Genomic DNA, 26353 nt, shown 5'->3' on the forward strand with positions numbered 1-26353 from the left:
AGGAACTCAAGGTGGCTTACAATGCGAACAACAACAAAACACAATAAAACACATACATGAAAACACCAATTTGAAATCGATGAAGGCCCAGGCGCACCTCCCAGGGGAGATTTTTCCACAATTGTAGGTGTGCCACTGAAAAGGCCCTCTCTTGTGTACACACCAGACGAGTGTCTTTGATTGGTGAGACAGTCAGGAGGGCTAAACTACCAAATAGAGAAGAATTAATTATAAAAATTATGGAAATAAAAGAAATGGACAAAGTAAATATGATACTCGGGAAAGTATGAAAGTGTGTTTAAGAAAAGATGGCAGAAAGTAGATAGCTGGTTTGAAATGTATGGATAAGAAACTCCAAAATGTGATGTAATTGAATATACTTTTTGTGTTATTTTTATGTTATGAAAAAACTAAAATAAAATATTCAAAAAAAAAAAAGGAGGGCTCCTCCCGGTGATCTTAGACCTCACTCCACCTGCCTCAAGGGCAGAGGGCAGCATGTCTGCAGTGGGGGGGGGGGGGCATCTTTTCAGACATTCCACCTGTAGCCACTGCAGGAGGGGAGGATGGGTGGGATGAATCTCCACTTTGGAAATGGTATAAGCACAGCTGGCTGCAGGAAGCTGCCTCCTCCCTTTAGCCCTGTAAGATTTTTTTTTGTCCTTCCCCAGCTGAGCTTTACTTTGTCATTACAGTGCAGCTCCATCAAGAAAGTGGGGAGGTTCTGGGCTGTGGGCGGAGGTGTCACAGAAACAGGGGGGTGGTGTGGGGGCTGGGGGCAACAGTAAAGCAGGTATGGATATGTGTGGGCACTGTTGCCACCCCATTTGCTGATGCCATGGTGGGGGTGCATTTCCATGCTCCAGCCTTTCACTTAGAAATACATATCACTGTATGTTGGCTTTTATTTTGCACAATTTTTATTTCCACCCCTGATGTGAAGGAGAGGATTGGTTTTTTGCATTAATGATTGGCAACACTGTTGTTTTAGCAGGCAAGTGAAAAAGAGGTGACACTTTATCATAGCCGCGTGGGAATATCACCAACCTTGACACTTTGTGAATCATCCGGCTTTTTGTTTTAATCTCTTGGTTTCATTTGGAGTTCCCAGTTACCTGCCGCATCATAAAAGTTCCCCCACCACCACCCTTTTTAATATCGTGCTCTGAAGCTTAAACGTGGTGGACGTGGGATTTGAGGCAGTTTACATATCCCAGCCAGGCTTAGCTATCAAACAGCTGACATTTTCATTCGGTTTTCTTATTTTGTGTACCGACCAATGGTTGGTTTTCAATCTTGACTTTCAGCATTCATCTTTATTTGTTATGGCACCAAGCCAGCAAATCAGTAACATCATACATAACCGATATAAACAATTTGTTAAAGAATGAATATAACAACCATGGTCTAAAAGATTTAAGAAGTTAAATAATATTTTTTTTGCGGATACAGTAACAAGCTGCACAGAATTTAGGTATAAGTTTGGTAATGAAGCTTTAGAGTAGGGTTTCAAATTTCTTACATTAAGAAAACCCTGTTCACATTGATTTATTTGCAAAGGAATCCCTGCGTGTTGAACATGGAATCCCTGCACATAGCAATGGATTCCGGGGGTAATCTGTGGCCTGAGTCTGTGTCTCAGCCTAGCCGTACCTAAATACAAAAAGAGCATATCCTGAAAGTGTCCCCCCCCCATTTCTTTCTTGTTGCAGATTGCAGGGAAGGACTAATAATAATTAACATGCTATCTTTTGGGTAATGTTTGCCATTTCTTATTATATCTTGAAGAAATCCCAGAATTTAAGGAATACAGTTCTGAAAAGCCACTCCTCTAAGCTATTTCATATTCCAAAAATGAAAGCTTACACTTTGAATAAAACATTTTTGGTGTCAAAGGTGCCACTTGACTCAAACTTTTTTTCTGCTGCTTCTGACCCACACGGCTACCCACCTGAATCTATTGTTGTTGTTTTTGTTGTTATTACAAGCTCCATGGTTGTGATGTTTATGCTCCACAGTGTCTTGGTAGACTTTACAATTCAGAGACATTGCTTTTATATTTTACAGTATTAAGGAATTGCCTCAGGATCACATGACTGTAGCTGGCTGAGACTGCTCTGCAATATGTTTTAATTGCCCTTCATACCGAAATTTCTTCAAGCCATTCCTCACTTTGGCAGTCTTTGCCTGTGGGCCCAGAAGTAGTACACTGGTCCTTCAAATAGGGTTGCCAGGCATGGCCTGGCAAGTGATGGGAGATGGGGGAGGTGGGAACTTATGAGGGGCATGATCATCATCCCCAAAGTGATGACACAACTTCCCATGCAACCAGGAAGTGATATCATTGCTCTAGCTAAAACTTTGTGGAAACCATAGAGTTTTGGATGAGTGCTAAAGCGCACCCCCCACCATGATGACATCACTTCTGGGTTGCACTGGGTTGGGTCATCATCAGTGCTCCCTCTTTAAATGTGAAATCTTGTCAGCAAAAATTCTACTCTGTGAGCTACTGGCATTAAAGTTGTGAGTGAGTGATTTGGCTACTGCATAAATTAATTTGCTCTGGAGACATCCTTCCTGAGCTAAGACAAAGATGTGTGAGCCAGAGGCTAAAAAACTGTGAACTAGCTCACACTAACTCAGCTGAGAAGGAACTAGGGTTGCCAAACCCCCCAGTTTGGCAAGGGTCCCCCCCCTTTGGGGGGGGGGTTCTACCCGCCGGAGGCCAGCTAGTCGCCCAAGCCCCAACACCTGCCGCCACCCCTCTCCCTTCTCTCTTGAGAGAGAGGAGGGAGGGGGTGGCTGCGGGCCAGCCAATTGGGCGCGTGGAAACAGCCGGCATTTCCGCATACCCGATCTTTGTGGAGGTTGGACGCACGGGGAAATGCTGGCTCCCTGCCATTAAAGGGGACCCTTTAACTGCAGGGAGCCGGCGTTTCCGCACGCCCGATCTTTGCGGAGGTGGGACACGTGGGGAAATGCCAGGCCCTACAGTTAAAGGGACCCCTTTAACTGCAGGGAGCCAGTGTTTCTGTGCACCTGATCTTCGCGGAGGTCAGGCGTGCGGGGGAATGTCGGCTCCCTGCATTTAAAGGGCCCCCTTTAACTTCAGGGAGCCAGCACCCCTGTTGGGCAGGTGGGCATCCCCAACGTGATGTCATCATGTCAGGGATGCCCCTCCCCTCCAGGAACACCCCCCAGAGTCCCCCACTGGGGGGGGAAGATAGGACTTGGCAAAACTAGAGGGAACACGGGTCATCAAGTCAGGGATGATGATTGCACCCCCCCCCCCTTGCTAGCCTGTTTCCTGTTTCCACCCAGCTGATGGGCAGCAGCTGTGGGATTGGGGAGATCTCCCACCATAAGTGGAAATCTGATAAGCCTACCTTCAAATGTATAAATTTGGGCTGCAAGAATACCCAAAACTTTAGGTAGTACAGTTCTTACTAATTTCACTGCAGCTTATCTCAGACTTGTATTGTGCATCATGTATTTGGAAATATAAACCAACTTTACCACCATCCCTCGAAAAACAACTTTGAGGGTTGGATCCAACCAAATTTTCCACTGGTGAAAAAAGGGAGGGGAGGGTCCCTTCTGACCTCCCAAAAGGCTATGATGGGGATTATGGGAACTACATGGGCAATAGCCAAATGGAACTGGGGCTGTGACAAGGAGGGGGATTGGTTGAAATTTCCCCCAAAAGCTGGCTAGACCCTACCTTGTATCTCCTCAAAAATTAAACTATCTCATTTTTTTCCATGGATGAAAAATGTTCTTGAAGAAATAACATTCTTTCTTTGGTTTGATGTGGCAATATGAGGGTTCAAATGGAAGAATTTGATGAGACTTGGTGTAATGTAAGTGGAACTGGAAGATACGTTTGTTATTTACATCTCAAGCAACATCTGCTAATGCTGAAAAGGTTCCAGATGGTTTTGTAAACAAAAATATAGCTTTGTGCTACGTGGCTGACATGAATTTGAAACACAAAGTCTAGTACTTGGTTTTTTAAATGAACTCAAGTCGTTTCTAGCACTTACTTGAAATGAGAATGTTTTACATGTGAAGTATTAACAACAAACCTTGTAAAAGTCTTTAATTTAGGCCAGAAGAACCAAGAATCTCTTTTATTTTCAAAGTGATCTTTCAAGCTCTTTTCATTTTTTTTGCTTTCATATTTATAAGGCTGATTTTGATTAAATGAACATAACCATTAAAAATCATGAGAAGCAAGTACAAAGCTGATATTATTTTTTAAAAAGTAACTAGGAAAGCAGATGTTTTCATTTTAAAGCCCATACAGTGTTTATCCCTCCCATATATATTTAATTTCTAATCTTTATTTGTGAACTTGTTCTGTGAGCATGTGGAAAATCCAACCTAATGGGTCAGTCCAAGTCAGAAAATATACGTGCCCCTGCAGAAATATATGGTGGTGGATCATATGAATCCCTTACCCCATCCCTTCTCTGAAATCACAGAGTTCATAGGTAACGACTGCTGGCAGTGGAGAGAGTTCAGTTGGCATTTGACTAGTGGTGCCATTGCCTACTGTTGAAGCTGAGAGATGGTTGGGCTGGCCTCTGGGGAAGCATACAGCTTGCCATGTATGTTTTTACTAGCAAGACAACAGCCTATGCACAGTCAATGCAAGGTGATAGTTGAGAGCTTGATAGGGTCACCAGGTCTGGGTTGTAAAATACCTGGAGACTTTGGGAGTGGATCCAGGAGAGGGTGGGGTTTGGGGAGGGGAGGGGCCTCAGCATGGTATAGTGCCATATAATCCACCCTTCAAAGCAACCATTTTCTCCAGGGGAGCTGATCTCTGTCAGCTGGAGATCAGTTGTAAAAGTGGGAGATCTCAGGCCCCAACTGGAGGCTGGCAACCCTAGAGTTTGACTTGATTGTTGGGTCAAGGGATATGCAAAGTTCTGCACTCCTCAGCCAGTCCTAGCTTTGTGATGACTGAACACATGAAGCTGCCTTATGACCCTTGGTCTATCAAAGTCAGTATTGTCTACTCAGACTGGCAGAGGCTCTCCAGAGTCTCAAGCAGAAGTCTTTGACATCACCTACTGCCAGATCCTTTAACTGGAGATCCCAGAGATTGAACCTGAGACCTTCTGCATGCCAAGCACATGCTCTACCACTGAGCCACGGCCCAGAGAAGGAGAGATCAGCCAAATGTAGAGCTGCATATTATCAAGCCAAGCCCTCCTCTCCCAATTGCTTCTGAGTGGAGGCCTATATGCTGAACCTTCTTCAAAGGGATTCCTCCTCAGACCTATCCAATCCACACTTCACAGTAGGTATGGCCATGGGGGAAACTGCCAATTCCCCCAACCACTGGTCCACCCATTTGAAAGTAAGTAAGGCCCTCCAGATTTCTATAATGAACAATGAGTGGGGAACCTTTGCAAAGTTATGGTGAGGACTGATGTAGAAATTCCTTTCCTGCTCCTTTTATCACCACAAATTTGGGCAGGTCACCCAGTCATTGTAAAAATCTGGAGAGGTACATGATTGTACAAAGAAGTGCATTCTGTATACTGTTGATACCCTTAGCACAACAGCTGATACAAATACTGAGTGAGACTAACTTTTCCTTTCCCATTACAAGAAGGGGTAGAACTTCTTGGGACCAGGCACTGATATACTCAAGAGGCTAAGGAAGAGTAGGGGGGGGATGGCTTGAACAACTATTAGGAAGTACTTCTTTACACAGTGAGTGATTAGAATATGGAATTAACTGCCAGAGGATATAGTGATGGCCACAGGAATGAACAGCTTTGAAAGGGGATTAAATAGATTCATGGAGGATAAGTCTATCAGTGGTGACTAAAGGAAACCTCTACATTCAGAGGCAGGCAACTTCTGAATCCCAGTGCTAGGAGGGGAAGGCCTCAGCCTCTATGCCCTGTTGTTGGACCTTGAGAGGAACTGATTGTCCATTGTGTGAGACTGGATTCTGAACTAGATGGGCTGGTCTGATCCAACAGGCTCTTTTTATGTTCTTATGCTGTTATAGGTAGTTGTTCCACCTAGTAAATCCCACTATTCTGGGCCCTTTGAACCTTTGTTGATTAGGAATGCACCTAAGCTTCTCTTCTGACCAAACAAAGATCAAGACATTGTCAAATTGATTTGGTGACCAGGTGTCTCTTCACTTCAGGTGTAATTTTGGGACCTATTTCGGTGTAAAAAGGAACATAGGAATTTTATGAGGGTGAAGATTGCTAAGAAGGGCTTGCTTCATTGTCAAGAGGATGAGTATCACAGAAGGCTATTGAATTTCAGTGACTCCTGGCCTTGGCTTTTGTGCACTTTCAAGGTGACAGTAAAGAAAATCTCTTCAAGATTTATGTTGAATGAAAGTTCACAAAAGGCAGACAGCTGGGTATTGCTCTTGTGGGATTAAAAGTTATGGTTTTCGAGTTCGGAGAGTAGATGCTCTAAAGAGATGGAAAATACAAGACGTTCAGTTGGTACACTGTGTTTTCACCCATCTCTTTTTATGTATGTGTGGCAGATCCACATGCCAACATGAGAGGCAAAACTTGGCAATCTAAGATGTAGGATATATGTGTTTATGTTTGTATAAAAGAAGTTGACAACTGCCCAGATTTCGTCCCCTTAGACATTCATCCCTACTTGGCCCAAATTCAAAGTTGCAGTCTAATGTAATTCTTTCTCTACATTGGAACATCCCTGCTTTCTAAACCACAGGTGTCTGAAGAATATAGATAAGGTACACTTTGTGTTGTGTGGAGTTATAGATGAGGGGAAAGGGAAGTGTCTTCCTCCTGCACCCTCCTGAGCAGCACATTTGGGATGAAACACTATACGCGCTGACTGGGGAGTAAATCCCATTGAATCCAGCAGGTTAAACTCCTGAGTAAACATATTTCAGATGATGCAGAGCACAGCGGTATCAACAGGGATTCACTGGAGCATGGCACCGCAACCTATTTTCAGTGCTAGGGCTCAGTGTAGGAAAACATGAAAAGAATTGTGCCTCACCAGTGATTTACCACAAGAAGCCCACTGTGGCCTAGACATTCTATCTTGGAGTATGTAGAAGACCCATGTGGGCCTGTCAGAGCCTTGCCAGCAATGGGCACTGTGTACCCTCCCACAGGCCTCAGACTGAGAGGGAAGAGGGTTTCCTTCACCCTTGTTCACCACCTCTCTCTTGACCCCGCTGCTTTCAGGCTGAGGAGGCAATGTGTCCTCCCTAGCCAATTTCCCTTTGCGAGCCAGTTTGGTGTAGAGGCTAAAAGCAGCAAACTCTAATCTGGAGAACAGGGTTTGATTCCCCACTCCTCTACATGCAGCCATCTGGATGACCTTGGGCCAGTTACAGTTCTCTCAGAGCTGTTCTCTCAAGATCAGTTCTTGAGAGAGCTCTCTCAGCCCTCCCTACCTCACAGGGTGCCTGTTGTGGGGAGAGGAAGGGTAGGAGAGTGTAAACTGCTCTGAGACCCCAAGTGAAGGGCAGGGTATGAATCCAACTCCTCCTCCTCCTACCTCACTTTATGAAGGGCCTGACTTATCCTGTGACCAGCCCTTTTGAAGGCTTTGCACCCTGGAACTCCCATGGGATTGGATCAATTTCTGTGGGAAGCTGTTGTTGCCCCTCTGCTGTGGCTCATCTCCTTGTTTCCCAGCCCCTCAGTCAAGGTTGCTTCCCTTTCGATCATCAGGCAATGGGCTGTGACAAGGCTAGTCCCTGTCAAGCAGTAGAGTAGCAGGCTTAGCCTTAAATTTATTTATGTATTTATATTTGAATTTATATCCCGCCCTACCCCAAAGGCTCAGGGCGGCTAACAAGGGCACCATGTGCCAGGTTAAAACAGTAAACACATAGTTTAAAAACAATAAATTACAATAAAATACAATAACAAATTTACAAACAGATTTAGACAAGATGGGTAGATCTTACTACTTCCTAAGATCTTATCATCTAAGCCGTGCCCAGGCGCCTCGCTCCCCCCTTGGGGGGGGGGGGGGGGGGCACAAGAGCATAGGGGGCAAAGGTGGAATAGTGGTGGTGGCGGCTCCTACTTGAAGGCCTGGCAGAAGAGCTCTGTCTTGCAGGCCCTGCAGAACTGAGAGAGGTCCCACAGGGCCCGGATCTCTTCCGGGAGCTCCTTCCACTAGATAGGAGCCGCCACCAAAATGCCCTGGTCCTGGTCACCGTAAATTTAACATCTCTCGGGCCTGGAATTTCCAGGAGATGACGGGCCCCCCGACCGTAGTGCCCTTGGGGGAACATATGGAGAAAGGCGGTCCATCAGGTAGGCTGGACCCTGGCCATAAAGGGCTTTAAAGGTCAAAACCAGCACTTTGAAGTGAATCCGGTACGCTATCGGCAGCCAGTGCAGCGCTTTCAGCACCGGCCGAATGTGGTCCCTTGTTGAGACACCCATCAACAGCCTGGCCGCAGCTTTCTGCACTAGCTGCAGCTTCCGGACTTGCGACAAAGGCAGCCCCATGTAGAGAGCATTACAGTAGTCTAGCCTTGAGGTGACCATCGCATGGATCACCGTGGCCAGGTCCTCACTGCTAAGGTAGGGAACCAACTGCCGGGTCAGCCGAAGATGGTAAAAGGCCACCCTGGCAGTTGCTGATACCTGGGCCTCCATCGTTAGGAGTCCAGGCGCACCCCCAAACTCCTAACCTCTGATGCTGGCACCAAAGGCACCCCATCGAAGGGTGGGAGAGGGAGCCCCAAGCCCGCGCCAATCCGACTCAGGCCCAGGACCTCCGTCTTTGCCGGGTTTAGTTTCAACCGGCTCAGCCTGAGCCAACCAGCCACAGCTTGTAACGCCCAGTGCAGGTCATCGGGAGTAGAGTCCGACCGGCCCCCCAGCATCAGATAGAGCTGGGTGTCATCAGCATATTGATGGCAACCCAGCCCACAACTCCGGGCAATCTGGGCAAGAGGGCGCATGTAGATGTTAAACAACATCGGGGACAACACGCCCCCCTGAGGCACCCCACACTCAAGGGGATGCCTCTGGGACCACTGGTCCCCTATCGCCACCCTTTGTCCCCGACCCTGGAGAAAAGAGGCAAACCATTGAAGGGCTAGCCCTTGAATCCCCACGTCAGCGAGGCGGTGGGTCAACAGCTGGTGGTCGGCCGTATCGAACGCGGCCAACAGATCGTCAGTCAAGGGCGAAAGCCGGACTGGTAAGGATCGAGGATGGAAGCATCCTCCAGAAAACTCTGAAGCTGTAGTGCCACCACCCTCTCAATGAGCTTGCCCAAATAGGGCAAGTTAGACACCGGCCGATAATTAGCCAATTTGGTCGGGTCTAGAGATGGCTTTTTCAAGAGAGGGCGGACCATCGCTTCCTTCCCTAGGGAATTGTCCCTCCATAAGGGATATGTTGATAATCTCCTGCAGGGCACCTCGAAACCCCTCACGGCCAGCTTTAATAAGCCAAGAGGGGCACGGATCAAGGTCGCATGTGGTTGGGTGCACAGCTACGAGCAATCTGTCAACTTCCTCCAGACTGAGTCGGTCAAAACACACTAAACCCGGCTCCAAAGACGTGCAAGGGGCCTCAAGTTCACTCACTGTCTCAAGTGTGGCGCGGAGATCGCAACGGAGCATTGAAACTTTATCTGCAAAATAGCTCGCAAATGCCTCACAGCCTATATCCAATTCCCTAACATTTTGTCTGCCCTGTGGCAGAATTGTCAAAGACCAAATTGTACTAAATAATTGGGCCGGGCATGAGCTAGCAGACGCAATCGTAGCCGCATAGAACTCCCTCTTTGCGGCTTTGGCTGCCATCTCATAGGCCTTCATAAATGTCCTATAAGATGCTCTAGATGCTTCATCGCGAGTTTGGTGCCACCGTCTCTCTAGCCGTCTCAGCTCACACTTCAGCTCACGCAACTCCTGGGTATACCAAGGCGCTTGCCTAACACGAGTGCGGAGAGGGTGCCTGGGAGCGATCTTGTTGATGGCCGAGGAGAGCCGAACATGCCAGTCCACCACCAGCTCATCCAATGACCCGCCAGGGGGCCTCGGATTCCGCAGGGCCATCTGGAGCCGCATTAGTTCCATTTGGCACCGTGGGCAAGCATAAATCTGCTCACCGCCTAAACAGGGTCGGGGTGGAACCCTCAGACGGACCTTCAGGGCCTGGTGGTCCGACCATGGCACTACCTCCGTAGTAATCCGGTCCACCTCCACCCCCGCTGCGAAGATCAAATCGATGCGTGGGAGTCGAGACAAGCTGAGAGAGTCCAAGCATCGCCATGGACGACACCAGGTCCGTAGCCCGGGTAGAGGCCGCGTCCTCGGCATGGACGTTGAAATCACCCAAGACGATCAGCCTTAAAAGGGCCATACGTGTTCCCACTTTGGTACATTGATGCTGAGGATGCGTCCCTGGGTCCCCTCAGAGTCAGGGAGCCCAGGGGTTGCTCAGGTCTCTGAAAGAGAGTACAACTTTGTGTCAGAAGTAAGATCTGCAGCTGCAATTGGATAAGATAGGCCCATTACTGTTAGTACTATTAGATTTATCAGCAAAATTCAATACAGACAACCATAATATTTTGGTATGTTGAGTACAATCTGGGATAAAAAGGAGGGCCCTCTGTTGATTTCATTTTTTTCTTGTTGTCAGGAAATAGAATTTCCATAAACAAGGTAGAATCAACTAACGGATATCTGATGTGTGGGGGTGTCACATGGGTCCATTTTACCCCCTTTATATTAAGTGTTTGGTTGACATCATTCAGAGCTGGTTGTCACTAGTATGCATGTGACATTCAGCATTACATCTCATTATTTAAGCCTCCAGAAGCAATTGCAAAGGTCCAGAGCCAGTAACTTCAGGCTCTAGGCAGGTTGCTGAGGGCTAACAAACCAAAGCTTAATCCAGACTAGGCGGAAGGTAATGCTGGTTCGGAAGGCAGAGTGTTTAGCTGGTATAGATTTACCATCCTTAGATAAGGTTAATCTTCCTTCAGTAGGTCAAGATTAAATACTTGAGTAGGGGCATTTGGATTGGACATTGTCGATGGAGAAACAGGTTGGTAGTGGTACCAGGAGTGCCTTTCTTCTGTTAAATCTTCCTTGTAAGGAATTTATTGACCAAGCCATACTGATTCATTTCTTTGACAGCAGCCAGATTAAACTATTGTGGTGCACTCTATATGAAGCTGCCTTTTAAAGATGTCTTGGAAGCTTCAGTTGGTTCAAAATTTATTTATTTTCTTTATAGTCCATCTTTCTCACTTGGATTCAAGGCGGATTACAATAAAATGCTGCAACAAAACTATCTTGGGGCAGCCATACTTCTGTGCTGGTTACCTATTTGCTTCCAGGTACTACAAAGTGTTGGTTTAACATTTAAAGCCCATCATGGTGTAGGGATGTCATAATTATTAAACCACATCTTTTAGTATAGTCCCACGCATCATCTGGACTCTCTTCAGACAGCCTTCTCCTTTTGGTGCCCTCTTTCAGGACTGTCATTTGTTGTCCCCCCACACTATTAGGTCAAGGGGTTCTTTTGTGATAGGACAAGAAGAAAACTGAGTGTCACTTCTATCAATGGGTTCCTCCACCATCTCTCTTTCCTTACCTTCTTCCTCTCATCTACGGCTTTCCTACTCCTTCACAGTCCCTGGCTCTTTCCCCCTCTGTTTCCCTTTTCATGCTGTCTTCTCACATCTGTCTGCCTTTTATTTCCCTCCTTTTCTTGCCCCCCCCCAACCAAGCTCTTCCCCATACTGCTTTCTTCTGGGCCATCAGGGCCCTACACTGATCTCTCAGACATGTTGAGTCCCTCATGCTGAGTCCCTGTGTTGGACATCCTGGCCAGGACAACTCCAAGACCTCACAGGTGGCTTGACTATGCTTCAGCTCAGTGGGTGGCAGAAGTTGCTCTCCTAGTCTGACAGGCCATCTGTTCATCAGGGCAGACCCGGGTGGCTGCTGTAGCCCCATATTGGCCCTTCAGGCTCTTGGGCCCCACCTGCTTTCCCAGCCTCATCAACCAAGACACCATCTTTGGCAGGGAGCAGAGCACTGGCTTAGCTGAGTTTCCCCTTTAGAGTTCTAGTTTTCTAGTTGCTTGGCATTGTTTTATCCAGAGGAACCATCAAATCCATCATCTGCAGTTTGAGAAATTGATGTAGTGATGGCTTCTAAAAAAGACAGCTTTAAAAGGGAATTAGGTTCACAGAAGAGAGGTCCATCACTGATTACTAGCCATGGAGCCTGCTTGCGGGGAGGGCGGGGTATAAATAAACAATACATTATTAAAAAATAAGATTTTTGTAGACAGAACAAAGAAGGATATCAATGAATGTTTCAAGTTTAATAAACAGGCAGACACGCCGACAAACATTATATGGGACACCTTTAAGGCCTATGTGTGGGGATTTTTATTCGACAAAGTATAAACAACAGAAAAATAGAGAATCAAAAAATAACTCAGTTGACAAAACAAATACGTAAACAAGAAGAAGAGGCTAAGAGGAGTGTAACACCAGATAAACTCAGAGTAAAAATCCAAGTGTTACAGCACGAGCTGAATTGCTTATTAAATCAAGAAATAGCTAAAAAGGTTTTATATACTAGACAAAACTTCTTTGAAAACTCAAATAAGTCTACACGGTGGCTGGCACACAGACTAAGGTGCAAGGAAAAAAAGAGATATATTAGGGTCCTATGCAATGAACATAGTGAGGAAAAAAGTTCTGTACAGGATCTGAAAGAGATCGCGAAACAATTCTATGAAAAATTGTATAGAAAAGAGATGTCAGATTTAGAGGATACTCAAAAGTATCTGAGGGAAAATCTGGACGGGAAAAAACTAGATAGTGTCCAACAAAAGTTATTAAATCAGGTATTCACAACCCAGGAAATAGCGGAAGCCATTAAAAAACAGAAAAGAAATAAAACACCAGGCCCAGATGGACTCCTGGCGGAGTTCTATACAACTTTTGGAGAGGAGCTTATTGCTCCACTCAAACAGGTGATACAAGAGATCCCACAAACAAAAATGCTTCCTGATTCATGGAACTTGCCTTTAATTTCGCTGATACACAAGAAAGATTCGGACCCAAAAGAAATCCGGAATTATAGTCCCATTTCACTACTGAATGTGGACTACAAGATTTTCGTGACAATTATAGCAGCGCGACTGAGAAAAATACTTGTGGGCAATATTCCCTCTAAGGTGTGGAGTCTTGCAAGCAAAAATTCTACTTTGTGAGCTCCGGGGATCAAAGTTGTGAGCGAGCAATTTGGTTAATGCATACATTAGTTTGCTCTGGAGCCATCCTTCCTGAGCTAAGACAAAAATGTGTGAGCCGGAGGCTAAAAAACTGTGAGCTAGCTCACACTAACTCAGCTTAGAGGGAACACTGCTTGTGGGGTAATACATCGGGATCAGGCGGGTTTTTTACCTCATAGACAGGGACGGGATAACTTGAGAATAATCATGAACGTGTTGGAATATGCGGAGGCACACCCAGACAAACAACTGGCAATAGTATTTTTAGATGCCAAAAAGGCATTTGACAACATCAGCTGGGAATTTATGATTGAACACCTACGAATATCTAGTTGTGGAGAAGCTTTTATTAATACTATAGAAGCCATTTACACCAAACAAAATGCCAGAATTTTGATAAACGGTGATATGACATCTGAAATAAATATCGGTAAAGGTACACATCAAGGATGTCCCCTATCCCCACTACTTTTTATATTTACCATGGAGGTATTGCTAGAGGATGAGGGGGTGAGGGGAATTAAAGTCAAAGGAGAGGAATATAAAATGCAAGCGTACGCTGATGACCTAGCAATAATATTAACAGAACCTCTGGAATCGATAGAGAGACTCATGGAATTGTTACAGGAGTTTGGCTGGTTAGCAGGCTTTAGTGTTAGTGTGACCAAATTCCAGATTATGACGAAAAACTGTACTAAGCAACAAACCTTAGAGCTTCAGAAAAAGACGGGATTTGAGGCCCCAAATAAAGTTAAATACTTAGGTATTTATATGACAAATAGATGAAGCTCTCTGTTTGAGGATAACTACGACAAACTGTTGGTACAAATTAAAAAGGACCTGAATAAATGGGGGCAATTACTATTATCACTGACAGGGAAGGTGGCGGTTATAAAAATGAATATCTTGCCAAGGGTACTGTTTTTATTTCAAAGTATTCCGATTCTGGGGAATTTGACTTTTATAAACAAACTAGAAAAACTGGTGATTTCATATGGCAAAAGAAGAAACCACGAGTTAAACTGAAATTACTCCAGGAAAAAACAGAAAGGGGAGGTTTAGCATTACCTGATTGGCGCTTATACTACCAGGCAGCCGTATTGATGTGGTTACGTGATTGGGTGCAACTAAAGGATTTAAGGATTTTAAAACTCGAACAGCATGATTTAGGAGCAGGATGGCACTTCTTTATGTGGACTCCTAAACAGACTACACCTCATTTTAATCAACACTTATTGAGGAAGGCCCTGTTAAAAATCTGGCTGGAGATTAAAAAGCTATTTTATAGGAAAACTCCGGCATGGGTGGCCCCCTTGGAAGCAATATCTATTCCAAGCTTGATGTCTACATCAAGATATGTTACCTATAGAGAGTGCTTAGATATAAATGGAAATTTAAAAACCCAGAATCATCTTGAGGTTAAAGGAATTCTACTGTCCTGGTGGGAGAGGAATCAGCTTACATCTAGGTACCAGAAAGATAAACAGATAGGCATATATATGGAGTATGCTGAAATGGATAAGATACTGATGGGTCCTGGAGATAAACTTATTCGAAAATTTTATACTCTCCTGCTGGACCAAAAAATGCAAGATGAAGAAGTAAAAGTGTCAATGATCTCTTGGGCTAGAAATTTCAGTCATAACATTGAATGGACCAAATGGGAAAAAATGTGGCAAAATATGAGAAGGATGAAGGCAACGACGATGAAAGAAAATCTTTTCAAAATGTTTCACTGATGGCATTTAACTCCAGAGGTGTTAGCTAGATGCTACCCCAATCTGTCAGACAGATGCTGGAAGTGCAAAACAGAAAAAGGGACTTATTTCCACGCTTGGTGGTCATGTAGAATAGCACAAAGATATTGGAAAGAAATCTATGAAATTATTGTTCAGATGATTATGTTGAGAATCCCATATGAGCCAGTGATATTTTTGTTAAATATTATGCCTGATAATTTAAAAAAGATGGACATACACTTAATTACGCATCTGCTCACGGCAGCCAGGATCTTATTTGCAAAGTACTGGAAACAGGAAAATATACCGTCCAAAGAGGAATTTGTAGTTAAAGTAACAGAAGTGGCCGAATTGGACAATCTTACTATGAAACTCCGGGGGAAAGATGATGATACATTTGACAATATTTGGCTTAGGTTTTACAGTTGGTTACAGAAAAATGTATAGTTCGTTAGATAGACATATAAATGGATGTGGAGTCACTAGTGCTTATAGCAGAGATGTGAATTATGCCATGGAATTAAAATTTTTGTTTATGTATGTTGTGTTTGTGTTGTTTTTGTTTGAAACATTAATAAAGAATTAACTTAAAATAGATAAATTAATGGTGACTAAATGGTATCTCAACATCCAGAGACAGGAAATGTCTGAATACCAGTGATAGGAGTAGTATTGGGGTAGTATTGGGGGGCCTCTGTGACCTTTCTCTTGGTCGTCCAGGGCAACTGGTTGGCCACTGCATGGAAGAGGATTGTGGGCTTGATGGCCCATTGACATGATCCAGCAGGGCACCTCATATGCCCTCTTTCTGTTCTAAAACCTCAGCGTTCTACCACCTCATTCTCCAGCATGTATAAACAGCAGGAGTGAGATGGAGACAGAAAAACTGGGACAGGGGTACGTTAGAAGAATAGAACGAGGGACAGATAAATTATGAAACAGGCAGAAGGGAAAGGACAAGGGAGCAGAGGGAGCAGATGCAACAAGAGCCCAAATTATGATTGGGATAGGTGATGTCCTGCATCTGGATTTAGAAACAGGAGGTTGTGTTGTGGTTATGAGGAGGAGGAAGAGAGAGAGAAGAGGGCATTGTGGAAATGGAGGCCTTGGGGTCACAGAGAAGTTGAAGAAGGGGAGTCAGCTAAGTTGTACATATTGATTTGAAAAGAACCACAAAATCTTTAGTTGCAGGTATTCAGTCTGAATATACGTATTGCTTGGCTGGTACTTGGCAAAGGAATCGACATCTGACTCTGTTATGAAGACGAGTGAGCCTGTAAAACCTGAACCACCTGTCTCTCACCTTGTAGATATCGATGAATGTGCAGTAAGAAATGGAGGTTGCCAGCAGAATTGTATTAACACCGCGGGGTCCTACCGCTGTGAATGTGATGCAGGATATCGACTTCATACCGATGGACGCACCTGCATAAGTGAGTAATGATGGTATCATCTATGCAGCACTTTGTGGAAAGGAAATCACAAGTGCAAAATGGAAAAAAAGAGGAAAAGCCTTTTTTAACATTGCAGTCTTTGGGAGAAAGCAAATGTATGGATTTTTTTCAAACAAAAATTATATAATCATGTTATCATGCTGTCAGGAAGGTTTGCACCTTGGTTCCAATTTTTTTGTCATATTACACTTCAGCATCATGAATGCCACCACCTCTCCTCTCCCATTCATGTTTATTATGTTTAAGAGAAATGTTGGATTAATGGTGCTCTTATATGAAACGTTTATGTGTGTGATGTGTGTTTGGGAATGTGCCCTTTTAATGTACTTGTTGAACGTGCTCTCTTTGGAAAGTCCATTACAGCTTCCTCTAGGCTTCAGACTGCTAAGACTGCTTGCGATAAAAATTTATGTGAAAAAATATAAACATTATTGAGCCATAGCAACATCAGAAAGAAAAGAGCTAGCAGTAAAAAGAAAAGGGCATAAAAGCAAACTGTGGAATAAAAGCTAAAGACAGAGCTAGGGAAACAATTCTGCCAACATTCCCTTGCGGACCACAAAGGTATCAACTGCATTTCTAAGGAGAACAGGCTTGCTGGAATGCAGTGGGAAGGAAATCCCATAATTTAAAACTCTAAGCCATCTAGGACCGAAAAACCCAAGGGACCAACTGTTCTCATATAAGCTGAAGCAGCAATTACAGTCATCTTCTGAATGTAGATTGTTCTGTAGGGGGTGGAGTTTCTTTTAGATGTGATGTGGATGAGTGGGCTCTGCAGTTGCCCTGCCACACCCCACTTCTTTTCATTTATCTCCCACGTATGATAGTTCTCTGGAATGTATTATGACATATCTGGGTATGAGAAGAGTAGCCATTACACTTGTGCTAGTTCCTCTTCCTCCAGTATTGGTGCACTATCACCAGATGTGTTGCAAAGAGGGGATGGGATGGAACAGGTAGTAGAGATGACGCTCAGTGTGTAATGCGGTGACATGAGCTGAAGTCATAGTAAACATTTTCAGTGCTAAACATGGACCTGTGGTTTATGCTGCAGCCCATGAAGTGCACCCTATACAGAAGCCTCCAGTTAACCGTAGCATCAGCTGTCTGTCAGAAGTGATTTCTCCTGTGAAGAGCCCCTTTACCATTCCCCTCAGCCACACTACTGTCCATTTCCCCACCCTCCATTCTTCTAACAACAGAGATGAAGAAAGCCATTTCTTGTAACTTCCCTTCATTGTAATTTTCTGGCCCTTCTTGTTCATTTGATTGTGAGTGGCCAGTCAGTAGCTGGTGATCTTGCTGTGAGCCCCAGAAAGAAATTCTCCATCAGTGCCTGTAGCTGTCACTTCTGACAGCAGCTGCTATAATCTCCAGAGGCCTCTGAACATATGGCTGGTTCAAAGTCTGTTGTGTAAACTTGGCCTTATTGAGCAGGAAATAGACGTTACACAAGTCATTGGGCTGCTGCTGAAAACTTCTCCTTCCCTCTCCTGTGATATATGATATGGTAAGTTTCTCTACTCCAGTTTCACATCATGAGGAGGCAGGAAGCACAGCATGAGGGCAACGCATGACAGCATTCCTACATGTTAAGGGAGAGAATTCATGGGAGAGCTCTCGTGGCAGCAGCCCTATGGTAACTCATCATTCCTCCATTATGCATAAGAAGACAGCCTTCAATCTGTAGCCACCTCGGCTAGCCTGGAGGGGTGTCCAAGCAATACAAAATGCATTTTTTCAAACACTTAGATCCAACCAGCTTTACCATTTGTGCAAATGAGACAAGGGTATTCTTGCCCAGTGGTCCTCCTCACTGCAGCCCCATCCCATGTAGCTTTTTTGTTCACATAGACTCCACAGTCCCTGGTAGTGTCTTTTTAGGAGTCCATAAGGCACCTTTCCTCTCTCATGGTCCAGCAGAAATGTTGGTAGGATTCAACCCCAAAGTGATAGATACTTCGTTACTTGACTGTAACCTTTTCCAGAAGCCATGTTTGGGGGTATCCAACTGTATATCCTGGAAATGTGCATTTCCCAGAGCCCACCCAGTATGTTGGTAACCATTTTGTCTGAAGAGGACACCACATGTATTTTGAGCTTTGTGTGCTGATAGGGTTGCCAGGTCTTACTCCGCTTTTAGTAGGGGTCTCCCAGGTCCGTCCTGGACATCACCTGGAAGTGACGTCATCACACTGGGCACATTGACATCTCGACGCTCTAGCATTTTGGCCAACAAATATGGTAACCATAGAGTTTTAGCCAAAATGCTAGAGCGTCGACATGCCTGGCATGATGATGTCACTTCTGGGTGATGTCATGTCACCAACCACAAGATATATGCAGTATCCTATTTAGACAAAATGGCCACCCTACACAGATTGGAAGGATTTTGGGTACTGTGCACTTCTGGTGTGCATGGTGGGGCACCTCCGAACATACCATCTGAAAAAGGCTCATCTGTCCGTGCAACTTCAGCAGCCTCAGATAGTTTCACTGGCAGTTTTCTGTTGTTTGTTTCATATCAATTTGAATGGAAGAGCTTTTTCCTTCCTTTCCACCATGAAGTTCAAGCGGATGGCCACGCATTATACAGATTGGCTGAGCTGTCGTCTCCAGCGAGACTGAATGAGATGTGAGGAATTAGGCGAGTACAACAGAAGAGCTTTGCCAGCTTCATTGGCATAAACATGGGCCAATTTTAAACCTTTGTGTGTAAGAAGGCCAATTAACCCCAGATATTGGTCCTCAGAGATGCAAATACAAAGCTGGAGCTTAGCATTATGATAAAAAGATGATTAATACAGCCTGGCATTTAAAAACCACTCATTTAAAGCCCTATATTATGTAAAGATGTGTGTTGTATCACCCTGGAAAAAAAAAGTAAAAGCCAGTAGATATTTTAATTGAGATACCAGAGCAATGGGGCATAGAATTCCAATTGCTGTTGCCAAGTTCTGTGGAAAGGATTAACACGCTTCACAAATCTGCATATCGGCACAGAGAGGTTGTGGTTGCAATCCCAACTTGATTTCTGCTTAAAATGTGAAAAACAGCTCGGTAAAGTACGGATAACATGACATCTGCTGAATCCATTCTTTTATATTCCCTTTGTTTGAAGCAGAGGACTCAATGCACTTGGGGATCAACTGGTGGGTTGTTTTGCTCTTCTTTAGGGCAGTCATTGCATTGGCTTGACCACAAGACACATTCCGTGTACTGCAGTTGAGGCAGGAGGAGACGGTGTAAGGAAATATGGCCCTTGTTCACTTTCTTGTGGGTGTTATGCATGAGCAACAGAGAGGTGATGTCTAAATAGTAGTTGGAGACCTGGGGATGAGGAAAGGAAAGTAGCCAAAGGAAGGAAGGCGAAAAATATTTCACAATTGATGGCGTAAAATGAAACAGAAAATCAGGGGTTTGCCCCAGTGAAAGCAATACTGAGATGAGCAGAACAACATGTGATCTCATTTTTTCCATTCAGGTTAATGAACACACTAGAAACAATAAGGTATTGGACAAGTTGACTACATTTGTCATGACAGACTTCTGAGGAGCAGCAAAGTTCTCGTGTTTGTTGAGTGACGACACAAGGACTTTGAATCAGTCGTTCAGTGGGAGTTTTGTGCCTCGCAGATTTGCATGTGCCTTTTCCCCACTGTGACTGGGGTACACAGTCAAGAAGTAGTGGCTGCCTTCTCCCCCATGTTTTCTTCTCTCTAATCTGCCCCTTGGAGCAGCAATTGGCTGTGTCACAAAACTAAACACTTTGCAAATGGAATCAACAAGCATGAGGACTTGTAATGTGTAAAATTGGCTCAAATGTTTCATTTTTAAAAAGAATAAAAATTTGAGGGTTCAGACCACCTAGACTTCCCAGGTTGCCTGCTGTGGCTATCTCCCAGCCCTATCCACTTTCCCTTGCTCTTATCTGCTGAACAGCAGGAGAAAACAGGACTGACATTACAAACTCTGTTTCTGATCATTAGGTCCACAACACTCTAATAATTTCTCCAATCTCTATGAATTCTAATGTGATGACATCACTTCCAGGAGGTACCAATACAGTGGGATGAACAAGCATGGCCCTGGGCCTGCTTCCACACCACTGGTGGTGGTGAGGGGAGGCTTTTGAAGCATTGCAGCTCCCCCAGCTAAACATCAGTTATGTGCATTGCAAAAAGTACAGGTTCTACGTGAGGAGGACTCTTTGATCACCAGCTCTGGGCAGCTTGGATCTGGGGTCAATGGAAGGGGTAGAGGCTGGGTGCTCTAAATCCCCTTGCTGGGTCCATGGGGTAAGTTGAGTCAGATCCTAGAGTATCAGCTCAGGCCCGTACACAGCCCTCTGATACCCTTGTTACACATGTACCACCTTGTCTGTCTGTCTGTCTCTCTCTCTCTCTCTCTCTCACACACACACACACACACACTGCAACAATCGAAGCTGTAATCTGCATCACAAAAACAGCATCTTTTCACTGGCACTAGTTTAGAGCCAGCCAGCTCAGCCCCCTACAAGGGAAATATCCCACTCCTAATGAATTAGTGTTAGAAAACAGGATTGATGGCTTTCCAGGGATCCAGAAGTTCCCAGATGGCTTGCAGGTATACAGAGTAAACATCCAATATTTAAATATTTTAAATATATAATTGACCATTGGAGCTGAACATTTTAAATATATAATTGACCATTGGAGCTGAACATGATCAGGCCTAGCTCTGATAAGCTATGAAGCTGTATTTTTAAAAAAAAAAAAATCATGCATAGTATTTATGTACTTTGTTTCAGCTGTTGGAAGCCACCTTGGGTTTAGGGGAAAGGATGGGATATAATGTTGTAAATCAGCCCATCAGTGCTACAACAACAGCATGCTAATGAGGGGTTGTCTCCTCTCTACTGTTTTGGTAGTTGCTGGATGAAGTTTATTGATGAAGAAAGTTTGGGGGGTGGGGAGACAGGATAACCAGTCCAAATGAAAAAGTAAGTCCAATGCTTGTCAGTCAGCTGCTGAAGCCAAGATGCTTTTACCAAAGGTTCGTGTTGTGCTAAGCGCAGTGCTGGCAGCTGGAGCGTGTGAACTCCTCATGGGGCCAGCTCCAAGCCAAAAGGTTTAATGTGCAGCATGAGGAGGGTGAGGGAGGAGGGTAGGGAAGTCTCCTTGGGTCAAAAGACATATGTCGGAAAGGAAACCACTTCGGTTTTCATTCTCTGGGGAAAAAAAATGCTGTAGAAATAGCTCTGGTTTCTCACATTGTTTATTCCAAAGCATTAGTAAACTTCATCCCTAGGTTGTGGGAGTACTTCTTCTGGGAGGTAAAACTGGTGCCATCTAGGCAGTAGAACTGAATATTCTCTTCTGGGCTGGCTTTGAGATGATCAGTCAGTAGATCGATGGCACGGTGTCCTTTTATTAAACCCTCTGGTTGGCTTTTATAATGGTGTTTTAATAGATAAGATATGAGATTTTAATGTTTTACGTTGCCTTGGGGAGCCCAGTGTTGGGCTTAAAGGCAGCATGAAAATTTTATAGATGAATGTAAATGAACCATTTGCCTTTTTTTTTTTAACTTTAACATCAGACGTAAGGGTATCCATGCTGGGTCAGACCAATGGTCCGTACAGTGGAGCATGTTGTTTCCAGCAGTGGTCAGTAAGATGTCGCAGGAAAGAAGGGCTGGCTAGCAACAGTCCCCATCTTTTGATAGCTTTCGGACAATTACTTGTTTTATTTTTGGACGTTAATGGTGGGACCATGGCTTAGAGGTGGAGCATCAGTTTTACATGCAGAAGGTCCCCAGTGCCTCAGTTAAAAGAATCAGATATTTGGTGAAGTCTTATGCCTGAGACCCTGGAGAGCTGCGTCCAGCCAGAGTAGCCAATACCAAATTAGTTTGTTTATTTAAAATTTTATTTATTTAACCTTCAACTTGCTATACCGCCCTAACCCCGAAGGGTCTCTGGGCGGTTTACATATGGTGTGTTCTAAGAACGCTTTTTGATCCCTAACTTGGCCCACATGGTATAGGGGCGGGGGCTGCCTACTTAGTGTATTTGACTTAGTGTAATGTAGCTTCGAGAATGCCTTTGTGTATGTGTAACTTGAAGTCCTATCATGGCTAATAGCCAGCAATAGACCTATTCATAAATCTGTCCCTCCCCCTTTTAAATCCCTCTAAGCCAGTGGCAATATTTAACTGGGAAGCAAGTTCTGATGGGTTCATCAGCTTATATTCCTCAACCAATTTCTTGGCTATAGGAATATTTTAAAATTATTTCAAAATGATTTGATGGATGTTGTCCATTCTTCTTACTGGTTTGTCCCTGCAGACTGATCCAGTAGGAATCACTGGCACAGCTTCCCTTGATATGAAGTAGAACGGAAATGTTGGTCCCTGAGGCAGAAAACTTTTGAGAATGTTTTTCCCTACCACCCACTCAAGTAAAATCCAGTGGGATTCTATAGCGTTTCAATGAAGCTAAAACACTGTTGAAAAGAATACTTATGGTTTACTATTTCTAAAGCAACAGCAGAGAAAGTTCACTCCAACTTTTATTAGGTAGTTTTTAAATGACTCTTCTTGGAGTGAAAGTAGTAGGAAGACATTCCCTTGAAAGAGAAGGTATCTTATTGAACAGATGGCTTCCAGTTTCAGCCATGTTGAAGAAGCTGCCATTGTTTTTTGGCCACAGGAATAAACCCTTTCTCTTCCATCCCCAATCCTACTAGTCAGATGGGGGTCACTTGCCCATTTCCTGCTTGCTGACGACCCTCTCACTACCTGAGTGGAAGGGAAACAGGTTATCACTGGGGCCAAACAACAATGGAATTGGAAAGTCCCCTCCATGTTAACCTGAAGACCCTTTTGACTTAACCACCTTCTATGTTCTCCTCATATCAGCTGTGAGTTCCTGCACTATCAGCAATGGAGGCTGTGACCATGAGTGTATACAGATCAGTGAAGACCACTATATGTGTCAGTGCCATGCACACTATCAGTTGAAGAGAGATGGCAAGGGCTGTGAAAGTAAGTCTTATGTCAGGGAGCAGGAAACACAATGGTGCAAATTGCATAGAACTGAGATGTTTTATGTGTTGCAAACAACACTGGAAACAGAGAGATATGAGCTACACTTGGCACTTTCCCCAGGATTTCTGGTGAAAGAAAGCCTTGGAGAGTTGCATGATTGTCATGAGAAGGATTTGAAAATCACTGCCATAATGATTTGAGGTACCTCTTAAGATGCTCCAATTTCCATGCCTTTTGACAGAGATTTGTACCATGCTGTCTCATTTAGCTCCACAATCTAGAGAGCTTTAAAAAAAACAAAAACAATCCTTTGTGAAGCTGACTTTCTCTGTTAATGGATTCTTCTCTGGAAAATGCTGTGGGAGCTCTACTCATAACTTTTGCCCAATGTCAGATGATAACCCTGCTTTATGGGGTTGATCACTGTTTATATTCAATCATTGGGTTAGATTGTTGGTACACTTAAGGCTTTGGTATCATTGGTACACAGGTGATGGTCAACCACACAATTCATTTTTATACGAGACCTGAAGTTGCCAGTTTTGGTTCGGAATGGATGCCTGGCCCAGATGGTGGATTTAATGAGTTTTAGCCAAATCCAGATAAGAGTGAAGCTGTAAAGGCTGGCAGATCGAGGGATTTGGGAAGATTTGGCCTTCTAACAACGTTATTGGGTCTGCCTTCCATTTGAATAGTTTCCCAAACTTCAAAGTCTGACCTGGTTTTCTAAGTATGCCTGGACGACCAGGTGGTGTCCACAAACAAAGGGTTATTCTGTTTTAGAGGGCTTGTGGTTTTAGCTGGCTTATGGAAAGCAGGGCAAAGTCCTGAGGGCATTTACCAGGAGCACATACTTTGAGTGCAACTAGCTTGTACTGGTAGCAGAGTCATAACTAGCAAGTAACTGAGCACACTCCCACTTTATATTTCATAGGGTCCAGCATACCCACACACCTAGGTAAGGCAGAAGGGCATACGTGGGTATAATTAAGTACATGCCTCCTCTTAAGAAAACTCAGGGTCATATCTAGCTGCTTCCACTCTGCTTTGTAGAGACCCAGCAGCTCGAAAGCCCTTAATGGCAATTAGACAAATGGGTACCCACTCCTTAAGAGTGGGGGGGCACCCTACCCTACCTCCAATATCGGAGGGCAGCGGCGGCGGCTGGACGATGTGGTGAATCGATGAGCGGCGAGCCGGTAGAGAGAACATGACGGCGGATTGGCGGCAGACAGCAGGTGACTCGGGAGCCGATTGGAGGCGGCGTGGAGGCACGGTGACGTAAGCACGGTCAGAGCCCCTGGGACAGAGACCAGTTGCGACCTCATCGTGCAGCTGTGCGCCATAAAAGGACCATCCCAGGAAGTCGAGCCGAAGAGACGGAAAAAAGACCCCCGCCGAAGGACACTACTGCCTGGTCCTAGCAAGACCCCGCCACAGAAAGACCTACGCTGCGTAGGTGCCTGGTAAGGCATCCATCTCCCCTGATATGTATGTGGCCCTAGTTAGGCGATTAAATGTATATGTGTAAACCGCTCCGAGCCTCTGGGAAGCAGCGGTATAGAAATGTAATGTAATAAATAATAAATACATAAATACGATTGTAATTCTACATGTACATCCTTCAAACTTGATGGGACACATATACATTTTGGAATGGTTAGTTTTGTAATTTACTTCAGTGAAAAGCCTTGATAGGCATCAGAATTTTATTTATGTATTTCTTTCAATTTATATACCACCCCTCCCTCAGAAAATGGGACTTAGAGCAGTTCACAACAGTATAAATCAGACATAATAATAAATATAGTTATTATAAAACAGTATAAAAATGCAAAGTGTAAAAAAAAAACAATTCACAACTGATAGCAGTGGATCTAGCATTAAACCCCCCTCCCAATAAACTTAACTGGGAAAGGCCTGACGGAAAAGCTCAGCCTTACAGGCCCTGCGGAACCTAGGGAGGTCCCACTGAGCCCGGGTCTCATCTGAGAGAATATTCCACCTGGACAGATGATAAAAGCCAGATAAAAGCCTGAGATAAAAGCCAGAGGGATGCTGCCTTTTATCTCAGGGTCCCAAGCTCATAATCGAACAAGTTTATCAAATATTTGGTAGCCACTTACATCTCCTTACAGGTAGTCTTCGTGACGCTAGTGCAAAAAGTCAGTGGAGAGATGGAATATGGAAAGATCCGTATTCCTATCACGGACGTACAGGAACTGGGACAGCTGAGCCCTGAAATCCTGCTCTAGGCCTGATTGCCCAAATCCCATCTCTTCATTTGAAAGCAGGATGGATCTTAAAGGGCATTATTTTGGCATGACGCTTTGCATTTCAATGTCACTGAGATATGCCTGAGTTTGACGGTAACTAACGTGTGCACAGAGAAACTTTTGTAGTCTTCTTTGCACATAAATTCCAAACAAAATATGAGATTCTAAGGGCCAAGATAAATTATTTAGGTTGTCTCTTTCCTTACTGTATGGAACATTAAATGCTTGATTTTTAATAGCATGTACTATATCTATCTATATAGATAGATATAGATATCTATATCTATCTATATATCACTATATCTAATAGCCAAGTGGCCCCCTCCGTGCGGATATCTATATCTGCACTTCGGGGGCACTTGGGGGGCAGGGAGAGTTTTGTGCACTCTTGGGGCAGTCCCTAGGGGTGCACAAAAATCTGAAAACTAAAAAAATATATCGGGGGGATGTTTAAATCCCCCCGAAAGTGCCAGAGCGTTCGTGCGCATGCGCACAGAACGCTCTACGAACGCCGCTGCTGCCGCTGCTTGGAAGGCAAGCGGCGAGTGGGGGGGGAGTGGGGGGCCTGACCGACGAGG

General features: G+C 44.5%; 1 protein-coding gene across 1 annotated transcript in view; it reads left to right on the forward strand.

The window, feature by feature from the left end:
- The window catches only part of LOC107125965 (multiple epidermal growth factor-like domains protein 6), a 329707-nt gene that overhangs the window by 191171 nt on the left and 112183 nt on the right, over window positions 1-26353 (forward strand). Inside the window, exon 6 of the mRNA XM_015429453.1 lies at window positions 16321-16443. Within this exon, the coding sequence (XP_015284939.1) occupies window positions 16321-16443 (123 nt within the window). The remainder of the gene's footprint in view (window positions 1-16320; window positions 16444-26353) is intronic.

The sequence above is a fragment of the Gekko japonicus genome, unplaced genomic scaffold (genome assembly GCF_001447785.1).
Source record: "Gekko japonicus isolate JY-2015 unplaced genomic scaffold, Gekko_japonicus_V1.1 scaffold193, whole genome shotgun sequence".
NCBI classification, from domain to species: domain Eukaryota; kingdom Metazoa; phylum Chordata; class Lepidosauria; order Squamata; family Gekkonidae; genus Gekko; species Gekko japonicus.